The 13,664-nt window shown below is 37.1% G+C and overlaps 1 protein-coding gene across 2 annotated transcripts; it reads left to right on the top strand.

The window, feature by feature from the left end:
- Window positions 1-49: 49 nt before the first annotated feature.
- LOC133999295 (adhesion G protein-coupled receptor E1-like) lies at window positions 50-11,388 on the top strand. 2 transcript variants are annotated; one of them, XM_062438483.1, is made up of 24 exons: window positions 50-351; window positions 2,657-2,701; window positions 3,242-3,280; window positions 3,372-3,542; window positions 4,000-4,131; window positions 4,293-4,439; window positions 4,586-4,711; window positions 5,180-5,323; window positions 5,659-5,805; window positions 5,889-6,035; window positions 6,112-6,149; window positions 6,312-6,392; window positions 6,551-6,580; window positions 6,661-6,823; window positions 6,916-7,029; window positions 7,110-7,285; window positions 7,398-7,592; window positions 8,091-8,294; window positions 8,384-8,625; window positions 8,730-8,796; window positions 9,751-9,842; window positions 10,285-10,444; window positions 10,721-10,777; window positions 11,084-11,388. In XM_062438483.1, exons 2-24 carry the CDS (start codon window positions 2,668-2,670, stop codon window positions 11,162-11,164), a joined length of 2,787 nt encoding a protein of 928 aa, XP_062294467.1. In that variant the 5' UTR covers window positions 50-351; window positions 2,657-2,667; the 3' UTR covers window positions 11,165-11,388. The 2 variants fall into 2 exon arrangements, with proteins under 2 accessions (XP_062294467.1, XP_062294466.1); XM_062438482.1 differs by having other exon boundaries at window positions 3,372-3,740.
- Window positions 11,389-13,664: the final 2,276 nt, after the last annotated feature.

The raw sequence follows: 13,664 nt of genomic DNA, 5'->3' as shown, positions 1-13,664 counted from the left end.
AGTGATAGTCAACAAATATCTGCAAAGAAAAAAAAAAGCATTTCTAAAAAGTCTTGTTTTTCAGAAAATAAACCCCTATTTTTCAGTTTGTATTACACCACAAAATAGTACAAGGGCTTTTCCAGATGCTTTTCTGTGTGTATGTGCATATCTGTCCATGAGGTGCGTTAACGTGCATATTACTCACTTGGGGACTCGCACAGTGTATTCAGTGCCAGAGGAACTGCTGCTCCCTTGTGAAACAAACACATCCACAGATTTTTTTTTAGAGGGCTTTATCTCGGCACTGGACCAGCACCAAAAAGTCCACAGCGTGTTTTAAACTTCGTCACAGCTGCATGATGGGCTGAGGTAAATAAAATAATACAACTGTCTACATGAAATGGAGAAAGACTATGCACTGAAAGCTATCATACAGTTTGACTGTCATACGTTTACAACAGGGCATGCCATGGCACAACAAGACCAGACTTATTATGCATTTTAGCAGTAGTGTCATAATTTACCAGCGACGTCATGACTTATCCTCTGTGTTGACTCAACAGTTGCCTCAGACAAGCTGGCTTCACTGTTAAAAACAGCAGAGTTGCGTTAATAGTAGGCTTAATCGGACTCTGTGAATTAAAGGCAAAGTACTCCAGCCGTAGCGAACTAGCGAACTACCGAATACAAATGTAATGTATTTCATTATAGCAACACATTGAAGTCTGCCGGTGTTTCGGTTTAACTGGTGACCGTGTTAACTGGTGACTTTCTCACATTACATTACGTTATGAGAGGTGAGAGGTGAATGAGTCTTCTGAGCACAATTTAACTTACATACATTTAGCATAACTTAGATGTTAAACACAGTATGTCATTAAAAGGGATTAAACTACTTACATACTTTTTGGAGAACACCAGTTAACACGGTCGCCAGTTAAACCGTAACACCTGACAATTCACTGTCCTGCACAATAACTACCGACATACTTTGTTTTTTCACAACTGAAACACATATCTAAAGGACTTTTTTTTAAAATATAGACTACCACTGACCACCAAATTCCTGTTTTCGACAAGGGGACTACATTAGCCTACAATTAGCGGACTGTTGCAGTTCTTCTTTGTGACCACCGGAGGGCAGTGAACACACATGGCTTTAATACAGGTCAACGGCGTCATGTTAGACATAATATATTGTAAGACTGCTGTTATAATATAAAGTACATAAAACAGAGACGTGCTATATTTAATATTCTGTCCACTGCAGAGTGTGTAAGTTTAAGAGGGAAAAGAAACGTATAGAGGTCATATTTATTGCAGATGTGACTACTGGAAAGCATTACATGGTATTTGTTTTAAAGGTAAATGTATATTATAAAGTTCCCTTATTATACACCACTTATCAAATGTTATCCTTCATTTCAGTCTATCTGTGATTTTCTAAAAACTCAAAAATATCAATTATTTCCCACTGAAATTAGTAATTTGAAATCCCTTCTGTGTTTGTTTGGTAATATTATGTGAGACTAATGCTACATTATTTGGTCTATTTAATATAAATTACACAATTACACAGTGATAGCCACTTTAGGTTCTCTCTAGATAATATATGTTCAATAAATAATCTATTTAATCTCTCTCCTTCTTTGTGGTGCATGATCTTACTGCAATATGCCTTCTCATAATGAACAATAACCCTGATCTTTCCCTTACCCTAACCAAGTAGTTTTTGTACCTAAACATAACCAGACCTTAACCACAATGTTGTCACATGATTAATATGATTATTTTTAACAGTGATTTGCCAAATGATGTCCTGCCAATTACTGCTGACAGAAGCAGCACATTAGGAAACACTCCCATGGATTGTTCTAGACTGCATGGGCAAACAACCTATTTGGTTGTTTAATTTGGAGGACTTGCTGCAATTCATACCTTCTAACTGTGAAACAGACAAGCAAAGACACAAACAATCTTGTTGTTTGTTTGTGAGTTATTTACACGCAAGCTTAAGGGCACCACTGTGTTACAGTTTTACAAGACAAACTGTAGGAAAGGCGAAGCATGCACTTTCTCTCCTGGCTGTGTGTATCCACAGTAACTGATTTTTTTTACAGTTTATTTTTTCGACCTCAACTGCGCAAAACATATTTGCAACCGTTTCTCAAACATATCTACTATGTCATTTAAAATAATTTTTGAAAGAATTTCCATAACCACACATTTGAAATTTAGCAGTTATGATTTGGTTTAACAAGAATCTATTTAATTCAAAATAAAACTTCAGCCTAAAAAACAAATATATATATTTTAAATACAAAAATGAGAAGTACCAACTATATATACTTTGACACTTCTCTCTGTAAACAATATATTTATTTTTCACTATATGAAGCTCAGTAGTTTGTCTTGTAACTTAAGTTATTGTCTGTTGAAACAATCACCAACTTAAACAATATTTTAATAAACTGAAGGGGAATCTTCATAGTTTGTATTTCAGATTCATGTAAACGTATTGCTGTGCCCCACTGTTCCCTTCTCGTGTCCTGTCATGAGCTGTGTTACACTTAGTTTGCATTGTTTTTTGCATTGATGCCAAACCTTGTGAAAACAGTTTTTGGATGCTGTAAGCATACACAGCTTCAGCAGTGATAATAGATGTTTCTTGCAGAAGGACCTGTCATGGTGAACTTATGTGCCTCTTCACTTCTCCTGGGTAAGTTAATTTGAGTTAATATGTTTCATATAATAGATAATTAATCATTACATTAAATTACCAATACTAGAGTGCACCCAGAAAGTGTATAACACCACTTAGTATAGCCCTGCTAAGTCATCCTGCCCTTTTATTTTAATATCTAATAAGATACAATAGGATACTTTTGAGTTGTTACTTTTTAACCAAATGCAGCAACATTTTTTAAACTTTATCAACAAAGTTTAAAAACACTGTATGGACTGAAACACTGGTTTGAATCACAACATATTTTTTTATAATGAACAGTGTTTTTCTTAACTAATTCTGTTATAATTAAGGCAATGAACATTTTTTGTCTTGCATATAAATTGCACAGATTTTTTAATTGAATGATTTTTATACTTATAAATAAAATAAGTATAAATTTAATAATTTAATAAATATAAATTGTGCTATTGTGTAGATTCAATGTTTGCATTATCTTAAGTGACTTTTTCAGCTGGCAGCTGACTGCTCTGCTTAGAAGCAATAACTCTTCTTTTTCTCTGTGCCTTATAGGATCCCTCTTCATCCTTGGCCATTGTGCTTTTCCTCCTGGTATGGATGATGTTCAAAATGTCAGATATAGATTTTGGCTATATTTGAAATGTTTATTATTATTGATAGTAAGTTTTTCTGTTTCATACAGGTTCATGTGATGGATACCAAAACATAACCCATCCATGGCGCAACAAAGCATTTACATCAAATTCCTTCACCGGCTACCCCAAGGATGATGTGCATCTTGTTGGGTCATGGTGGCGCTTCACAGGGATTGGTGGAGACAGAATCATTTCAAGCTGCATTGGGTCCTCTCTAGGTGGTTCCTATTATCCCATCTATGTTCCATTTTCATATCCAACAGCTGAATCTGTAACTCCAACAACAGGGACTGCATATACTTATTATTCATCGTGCAGTAGTTACGGTCGTACGATGAGCATGGCTCTCTGTCCTGGAGGATTCTATGTATACAAACCAGCAAGTCACTCAGTCACCCATTCGGCTTATGCAACCTGTAAGGAATGATTTCTAATTGTCATCCTTTGCTTTATACTTTAGTGTAGATAAGTCCCACTCAATGATATCCTCCAAACTACAGTTACAGAGATCTTTGTTTGTGTGTGTATATGTGTGTGTGTGTGTGTGTGTGTGTCTGTTTCTGTGTGTGTGTATGTGTGTGTGTGTGTGTGTGTGTGTGTGTGTGTGTGTGTGTGTGTGTGTGTGTGTGTGTGTGTGTGTGTGTGTGTGTGTGTGTGTGTGTTATCTCTATTTAGATCATTATGATTGTAAACCAGACTCCTGTGGACCACTTGCTCAGTGTAACACGGATGGAGGCTGCGTTTGTGTTTCTGGGTATGAAATCCCACCAACGCACCTACCCACAGGTGATACATATGGTTGTGTTGGTAAGTACATTCATCTCATTGTAATTGCTGTAAATTTATATCACCTTCAGTCATTTTTTCCCAGATACATTAAGAATCTTCATGCACACTTAAGGTCTGCATTTTGTGAGCATGTACTGTATTACCCATCTTCAAATCACATCTGTGACATCTCTTGCCAGACATTGATGAGTGTCAAAAGGCTTCAGAAACCTGTGGTCCTTATTCCAGTTGTAACAACACTGTTGGATCATACAACTGCACATGTCTGATTGGATTCAACGCAGCAAATCCAGCATTACCAACTGAAAATTCCAACCTATGCAACGGTACCATTTAAAAAACAAAACATCCTGGTCTCCGTTTTTCATTGATTCAATCTCAAACTTTCTGTTGAAATGCAGTGAAAATTGTTTGTCTATGTACCAGGTATATGTAGAAGTTTACATGACTGTGTTTTCTTTTTCCCTCAAAGATATTGATGAGTGTCTCGACAATGTCTGTGGTGATGGTGGGACATGTGACAACAAACCAGGAAGTTATTCATGTGAATGCCATAAAGGCTACCAGATAGTACCCGACGCAACTCCTGTTTGCCAAGGTCTGCTACAATATACTGTTACACATCTCCACTAAACGGGACTAGCTGTGAAATGTTTTTTATGTTCTTTAAGCTATTACCAAATACAGTTCTAATTTTTACCTCAGAATTTTCAACAGAGAGCATTTTGTTCTTGAAGAAAATCTAAACCAGTATTTTTGAAATTGAAAAAAGTCTTCCAGTTAAAGCTGTAATCTGTAACTTTATACACATAAGAGTCACCAAAGATGTGGCACAGTGTTTTTTTTTAAGTTGTTTTAACCCTAAATGCTGGTATGCTATGTGCTAAAAATGTCATGACTGGAATGCAAATATGTCCTTTAGATTTTCCACTGTGATGAATTAAGACAGATTTGGCTTTGTCAGCTAGACAGGGACATCAAATTACTACTTACTACATAATTGTTGCATAATGGGGCAACATATTCAAAATGTACACAGCAACTATATCGACTGTTCCTTCCTCAGATATTGATGAATGTTTCAACTCCACTATCTGTGGCCCTGACTCTGTTTGCACCAACACACCTGGAGCTCACACCTGTGCATGTGAAGTGGGGTACACACCAACTCAACCAGACCAGGAACCCAGCGAGAACAACATCTGCCTTGGTATTTTCACACCTAGGTGTAGAGGAGGAGGTTTTCAGTGTCTAGGAGCAGATGGAAAACTGCAATTTGATTGTCAATGTATGTAGGTTATAACAGAAAAGGGAGTCATACTGTACTTACAGACGAAGTAGGTTTCAGTTTGGACATGTAATGGCTGAAGAAAACACAGCCATGAGGATGCTTTCATTAAAAGCTGTGCTGAGAGAGAAATGTCCTGATATGACATCATATGTAAAATGGTTCAACTTTAAATATTTAGATTGTAGTGTGGCTCCATTTACATGTAGGGTAAAAATACATAAACAATGCTGTTGGTCCATTATTTTACTTTACAGATATTGATGAGTGTGTGAAAGACCCTCCCATCTGTGGTCCTAGTTCCAACTGCACAAACTCAATCGGGTCTTACAACTGTACTTGCTTCATTGGTTATCGACTGAACAACCCAGATGTGATAGCCAGCTTGGCTAACCCATGCACAGGTGCGTACAACTATTCACTATTAGTCTGATTTTACTATCACACGTTTTACTATGCTTAACTAATGTGTTTTCTCACTCTACAGATATAGATGAGTGCAGTGAGACACCTGGTTTATGTGGTAAACAAACTGTGTGTACTAATGAACCAGGGACCTTCTATTGTTCTTGTCCGGATGGATTTTTCCCTTCAACAGGAATCTTGTGGAAGATGGGTGTCTCATTTTGTCAAAGTGAGTAAATCATGTATAACAAATAATTGAGATGAATGAAAATTTTAAGCACATGTATTTTCTGACATGCTGACAGGTCTTCAAGATATTCTAGATGCAATTGTACCACCAGAGGTAAGACCCGCCAACATAAACTGTTGTCTCTTTATTGTGCAATGGAAACACTGTGATTTTTTTAGATTTTAGAAAGCTAGACTGTACCTTTCTGTCAAGGGTCAAATCATCAGCATACAGAGCAGAAATGTCAAAAACACTCATCAGACACATTTATTGCAGGGTCAGACGAAAGAGAGAGCATTTCTTGGCAATATGGATCAACAACTTAAGAACAACACTGGTGTGGTCTTACCTGAAGCTGTATGTAGAAAATGTTTTTGTTTTTAAAGTCATGGCTTGATTTCAGTAATATTCAATATAATATTCATAATATTAAATTTGTTTCTGACTGTTTTAGTTATGTAATAAGGTGTGCTAAAGGAACAGTTACATTCTCTATGTCCTGTCCCTTTTTGCAGACAGTGGCCAATAGCTTTTCTGCATCTATGGTACTTAACACCCAACACAATTCTTTAATGCCACTGGTGTGTAGTTGTTATTTTATTCATTACGATTTAAATTCTTGTAGGAGGTGTCTGGTGTTGGACCAGTTGCCAGGTCAATCAGCGTTAGTAGTGAAGGAGATGGGGAGACTGGCAGTGTGATTCTGGGCATCTCAGACCGTCTAGTTGCTGCGATGGTGTCGCCAACTCAGAACCAAACCAGAAAAGCAGTGCAGACTTCAACAGTGGGTAAGAGAAGTTCCTCTTAGTCTGAATAAGCTACATTTGAATTCTCAGTGAATATCAAAGAAAACCTACTTTAATTCCTATATATTTGCAAGATTTGAGCCTACGTACCATGGGTCCAGGGAGTCATGATGACATCAGTGTCCTCCTGTCCGCCAAAGGACAGACCATGGATATCAACTTGCAGTCTCTGGCTGAAAAGAACAATGGTGAGAGCAATTCGATTATAAAGAACATGCAATAACAGACATAGACAACATTTTTATTTATTTATGTTTCTTGATCTCAGGTTCAGCAGCTGTTGCCTTCATGACACTGACTGGGATGGAGAGTCTTCTCAGTCATCAGTACTTTAAAACAGAAAACAAGACAGAGATGTACTCGGACGTTTTCACCGCAATATTACCCTCAGTAAACCACACCAACCTCACTGAGCCTGTCAACTTCACCATCCAACACAAGAAGGTGCTGCAGCGTTAACCAAGCTAATGATTGCACACCCGCCCATCCATCCATCCATCCAAAAAGCAGCTAACTATAAATGTATTTAAATTTTCTGTTTCTCTTGTTTTCTCAGAAAGTCCCTGAATCTGGAATAGTGACTTGTGTGTACTGGGAAGAAAAACATGAGAACAATGATGAGGCAGGAAAAGAGGGAGAGACGATGCGTTGGTCAGTGGAGGGATGTTGGGTTGCATACTCTGATGAAAACTACACAGTGTGCAGCTGCTCTCACCTTTCTACCTTTGCCCTCATCATGCAAATTGGAGAGGTATATCAGATTCCTATGTACTCGGTATGAGTGTATTTTTAGAAGTCAGGGACAATAGAGGACTCATTGATATGAAGATAAGTTACATGATGCACATACAGTACTGGACTTGATATATTTGCATATGTTTGATTGTCAAATTTCATTTTTCTCACATCATATGATTAAAAAACTGGAGATATGGTAGGATCCACTTTAAATAAGACATCAGATTAGACATCTGGTTTAAATCAGCATTCACATCAGGTCTTCAACCATCCCACCTTTGCTTCGGGTCAACCGCACAGAGACGTTTTATCAGCACTCCCCGACTGACAACCAGGCCGCCCCTCCCGTTGGTGTGCTGATGGGTTCTGCTTAAGAACAGCATCAACACCAATGCTCTTTATAATTCCTCAACAAAACCCATGAAGACAAACAAAAGAAAAAGACGTCCGCTGACACCTTTTTGTTTGGATGATGAAGTCTCTCTCTATGTTTTGTCTTTTGCTTTCTTAGCCTCCACCACAGAATGCTTTCTTAGACTGGCTGAACCGAATGTGTGTGATTGTCGGACTTTTCTTCTTTGCTTTGGCCATCCTCACCTTCCTCCTGTGTAGCTGGAACCCCAAGATCAACAACACAGCCCGTCTTCATCTCTGCCTCAACCTCGCCTTGTCTCATCTGCTGCTGCTGTGGAGTGACAAATATGTTGAAAATGAGGTGCAGTAACAGTAAGATGAAGATTTTTGTCTTTGTTTTAAAAAGATAATTCTTCATATTTTTAAGATACTCCTTATGTGTCTCCACAGCTGGCCTGCACTGTTATGGCAGGGTTACTCCACTTCTTAGTTACTGCAAGTTTTGTGTGGATGCAGCTTGAAGCCCTACAGCTTTACCTGCTGGTCCGAAGGCTCTCCAAGGTGCAGGTGATCCAGAGAGATGGCCTCCCCAAGCCGCTTCTCTACCTGGTTGGCTATGGTATTCCATTTGTGATTGTAGGTATTTCTGCACTGGTGTACTCTGATGGATATGGTGCCACTGAGGCAGGGATGTGAGTAGGACAAACAGTAATACATGCTTTCAGTCATATTCTCCTGCATGTCAGGTTTTACAGCTATGTTGAATTTTTTGTTTTTTTCCTTGCTTACGTTGCAGGTGCTGGCTTTCAAAACGTCGCAATTTCAATTGGGCTTTAACAGGCCCTGTGTTTGCTGTCATTGGAGTGAGTATATTGCATGTTATTAATTTTATTGTATAGTTTTCAATACAATTACAATTTTATAGGGGTTCCTTAAACTTCAGCTTGGCTGAACACTATTAACCAAACACAAAACCCAGAAATACAAGCCAACATGCACTGAAAGACTAACTTTTTCAAAAAGATTTTGTTTGGCATCATAAAATATATCTATGAACCTCAACAAACGTAACTTACCATGGTGTGATTCAAGTTTGCACCTATTTATTTTTCATAGGATGTGAGTGAATCATCTCTCAAAGGATTGTGGGATAGCAAGCGACCAGAAACACTAAAAAAGGGAGGGATTGAAAAATGGAAACTTGATGCAAATTAGGGTGAAAAATCACATTGAAGCTATAAGGCAGGCATGTCCAAACTATTCCATAAAGGGCCGTGTGCCTGCAGGATTTTGTTCCATCCAATCAAGAGCACATGATTTGACCAATCAACTGTCTGAAGACTGAGGTCAGTTGATTAAATGAGTCAATCCTGGTGTGCTCCTGCTTGGTTGGAATGAAAACCTGCAGCCACATGGCAATTTGACATAAAAAATGTGAAAAAAGTGTTGTGTTTAGTTTAGCTCTTACCAGTCATGGATACATTTCTAAAGGGGAAAAATGTAGTTTCTGAGATTCCTCTTTTGTACTTGTCACAAAGCCAGATTCAAACAAAACTAGTGAACTGTATCGCACAAAGTCATGTGAATTGTTAGATAAAGTCGCTTATTTACACAATATTTGCTAGAAAGCAAGCTATATGCTATATTGCAGGGTGCTACCATTCCCACAGGTTTGGTGCAGGATTAGTTCTCTTTTCATTGGGTCTCCACTATTAGCTTCAACTCATTCAAAAACACCTCATACCATTAGCAGGTGTATTTTGGAATTACTCTTTTCCATCTCAGCTCTGCCTCTGTGTCTTTTCATTTTCTTAAAGCTTAATTGGATAGTGTTCTGCACTACATTATGGAGTCTGAGACCCACCTTGGCCAACATGAGAAGTGATATTTCTCAATCCAAAGACACCAGGTACAAGTGTTCAAGATTGTCTTTGCATATAAATGATAAATATAAGGGTTTGTGCCTGGATTTTCCAGTTTGACTCATCAAATAGAATTGATTAATTACTTGGTGGGAAGTTGAAGGTGCCAATTTATGAAGAACAAATAACAGTACTTGAGCTGTATATCATTGAGCTTACTACATAATATTCATTTGGATGCATATAATATTGGTTACATACTTTATAGAATACATACAGATACACAGTTTTGATAGTCTAATTCAAATTTACACAATAGAGTGAAAAGTAGTGTGTACTACTTATTCTATAGTACTACTGCTACGACTACTATATTGTGCATTTGTTGAATTGTTTGTGAGTGTTAAAAATAGACTGTAGTCAGTAGACATTAATGTTTAAAAAGTTATGTTTTTAAGATGAAAACAAATAAATCCTCATTGTTTACAGGTTGATTTTGTTCAAGATCCTGGCCCAGTTTGTCATACTGGGCTGTACCTGGATTCTAGGCCTGTACCAGACAAACCTTTTCTTCCAGGTCCTCTTCATTTTCCTCAATTCCCAGCAGGGAACCTTCCTTTTCATTGTACACTGTCTGCTCAACAAGGAGGTAATCTTTAGCTCTATCAGTTTCTTCTTTCCTTTATCTTGCCTTCTTGCAAAAGTCAAATAACTACCCTACTATCAAGGACTAACTATGAAGAGAATATGAATAAATGTTGAAAGATTCAAGACCCCTATTCAGACTCTAGCTCAGACTCAGCTCTAAATAATAATTTGTTTGATTTCTTTTTAGTTTTTTTTAACAAAATGTTCAATTACCTTGTTAAAAATGATTTCAATTACATCTCCTCTTTTTTTTAAATTGTTGATTTGTTTCCAACAGGTGAGAGAAGAGTACAAAAGATGGCTGACATGCTCTTTTGGAGAGGATAACACTGTGGTGAGTCACCGGAAATAAAACTCTCTATAAATAGAAGTCTCAAGTCTAGTCATTAAAAAAATGTTTTACAGAAGAGTTTCTCACTGTTCATCTTTAATACATCTATTCCAACTGACTTTCTACTGTTTGTGAAATGGATGAGCAATCCCCCATGCTACAGACCGATGTAAAAAGTGCAGAATTTAACCACAACAAATGTATTCATGATTATTGTATACAATTTTAATTTCTGTTTTATATGTTATTGTTTGTATTAGCCCTATCCATTTAAACAACACATATACTGATTATGATCATTTATTTCAGGAGAAAGATGTACCTTCAGTCTCTGAAGACTTGGACAAGCCTGAGGCACAAACAAATCAGGAGAGAAAAGATGATGAATAATCATTATGAAATGAGCAGAAAACATGGAGTCAGTCTTTTATTCATGTTTAGAAATAATTGTTTCATGAAGGCTAAAGGTGACTTGTATTTCAAACATGAATGTCTACATTTAAAATGTATCATTGTATCTCTCTTATTGTTGTAGTTGGCCATGGACTTGTATTTTGAACTAGTACTCAGGTTTATTTCGGTTTTACTTATAATACAATGAAACAGTGCAACAATTTATATTGTTTTGATGCCATCAATTCATTTTATTTTGCTGAATACATTTGAGATGTAGCATTTCACATGTTAGACACTCATACTAGTGTGTATTTTTTTAAACTTTTTAAAATCTGCTGGTTTCTCATCATTTCTACATTGTGTGCTTGTAACTTTCAACAAATAGCTGATTAATTATAGATTAATGCAGCACACGTCAAGGTTTACACTAAAGGTAATAACAGTTTAAAACTAATCTTTACAATGTTTTCATCCATAATATTGATAAAATGAGGCCCATGATATAAGTCTTTGCAGTGGTATGAGACTCAGGGAAGACGTATGGAAATAGTTGCCATCTTACCATCTAATTCATTTGTATGGGTGTGGGAGCTTCGACGAACACATCACTGCTCACACCCTCAGTCAGTCACTGTCTAAAAAAACAAACTTTCCACAAGGTAAAACATTCGTGTCTCAGTTGTTTCTACTATTTTTCCATTTGTGTTGTATTTACATGAGAGTTAGGTCACTTCAAGGTGTGTCTAACTTTACAAGACAAATTTTAGGTACGGGGTAAAACCAAACAAACTCTCTCTCATTTACATGGTGTGCATTTATGTTATATTCTTCACACATAATTCAGAGATACAAACACAGGGCACAGAAGTGTATAAAAATTAAGCCAGGGGTCTCTCTGTACGTCAAGGTGGTTGTTAACAGACATGAATGCAATGTGCTGTGTGAAATGTTAAATGTTATATCTGCATCACTCCTCATTATTTTCCTGTAATTTTAGGGGTTGTTTATCATCTTTAGAAGACTACACCAATGTGCACTCCACTCTTGGCAGAGTCACTTTCCCTATTTACATCATTTTGCCCTTGGAAAAATGTATCTGTTTACTTAAAAAGTTGATATTTACTGGGATAGTGCACATTTCTCTATATTACTGTGGAAGTATTAGCCATGTGGAAAGTTCTTAGGATTTTCTATTGCTGACATCTGCATTTCTGTTGCTCTTTGCCTGTGCTCATAAATTACATATATGCTCATGATAAGACCAGCAAATGTTATATTATTGATGGAATGGTTGTGGTGGAATTAGTCACTATAGAGTGTCAAAACCAAATTTGATTTAAGTGAAAAATGTATTAATTATTTAAGTGGGAGTTCTAAATCCACATCAGAAATGAAGCACCACACAAATCAATGTGTATCCTTGTTTATTCTCAGAGTTGGAAAGTAATCTTTCACTTTGTCTATAAAGTGTATTTATATTTCTGATCCAGGCACCACTTGTAGCAGCGTTTAAGATTGCATGATTTGAAACAGTGCGGTGCAGAGGTTTGCTTCATGGCTGTGGTGTGTAATCACATACAATGCTACATATGGGAAGAAGCCTAATTTTCAAGATAATTTAAATAAAATTGGGTGGTGTGAAATCCATTGTTTCCTTTTGAACTGTATCTTCATGTGCCAAAGAAAGTATTGGGTGTTTTTTGTAGTCATGCTGGTTGGTTTACACTTTTTTTATGAAATGAAGAAGGTGTGGAGAATATAATTCATCAGGACAGGAATGCTAGTATTAGAAAAGATTGAGGGGAAATCCCCTGCATCCTCTTTATACTGTAAGTTCTTGTGTCATGGGAAATAGCTGGTGGCTGTAAAGCCTGATGACACTTCTCAGTCTTATCCACTTTAGAAGATAATGAGGACTGACCAATTACTGGACAGAATCACACTGGAGTGACTGAAGTCGCATATTATAGAAGCTGCTGAAATCCCCTGTGGAAATTTGGGCAAAGAGAAGGAATAATAATGTCGTCTCTTCTCTTCCACTGCTTCATCAACTACAACTTGGCCTTAATCCACACAATTAACCACACTTGGCTATGCATAAGTCTGTTTTTGAGTGGCCAAAGACAGTGATCTTGATTACAACTGAACACAGCCTATTACACAATAAAGGGCAAACTTAATATTTTAAAGGCTCTCCATTAAAAATAACCAACAGTGCCAACCACTCATTTGTTACCTAAAGGGCTGCTTAGATTTTAATATCTCTAAACTGGAAAAAAAAAAACCTCAGCTCAGTGTAAATATAAGGAATGCCCATTAACTACCTACACCTGATTTAGTTTGTCTAAATCCTGAATGGACCATGGGGGAGTATATGGACTTTGTAACTCTGGAAAACATAAATACAGATGCAGAGCTGGCACTGTAGGTGTTACACAGTGCAAGTAACTGGTTGTAGCTAAAATGTATGTGATTAGGTTTGTGATAATATTAA

This window comes from Scomber scombrus, chromosome 18 (genome assembly GCF_963691925.1).
Source record: "Scomber scombrus chromosome 18, fScoSco1.1, whole genome shotgun sequence".
NCBI lineage: Eukaryota > Metazoa > Chordata > Actinopteri > Scombriformes > Scombridae > Scomber > Scomber scombrus.
This window is presented reverse-complemented; position numbering and strand designations above follow the sequence as displayed.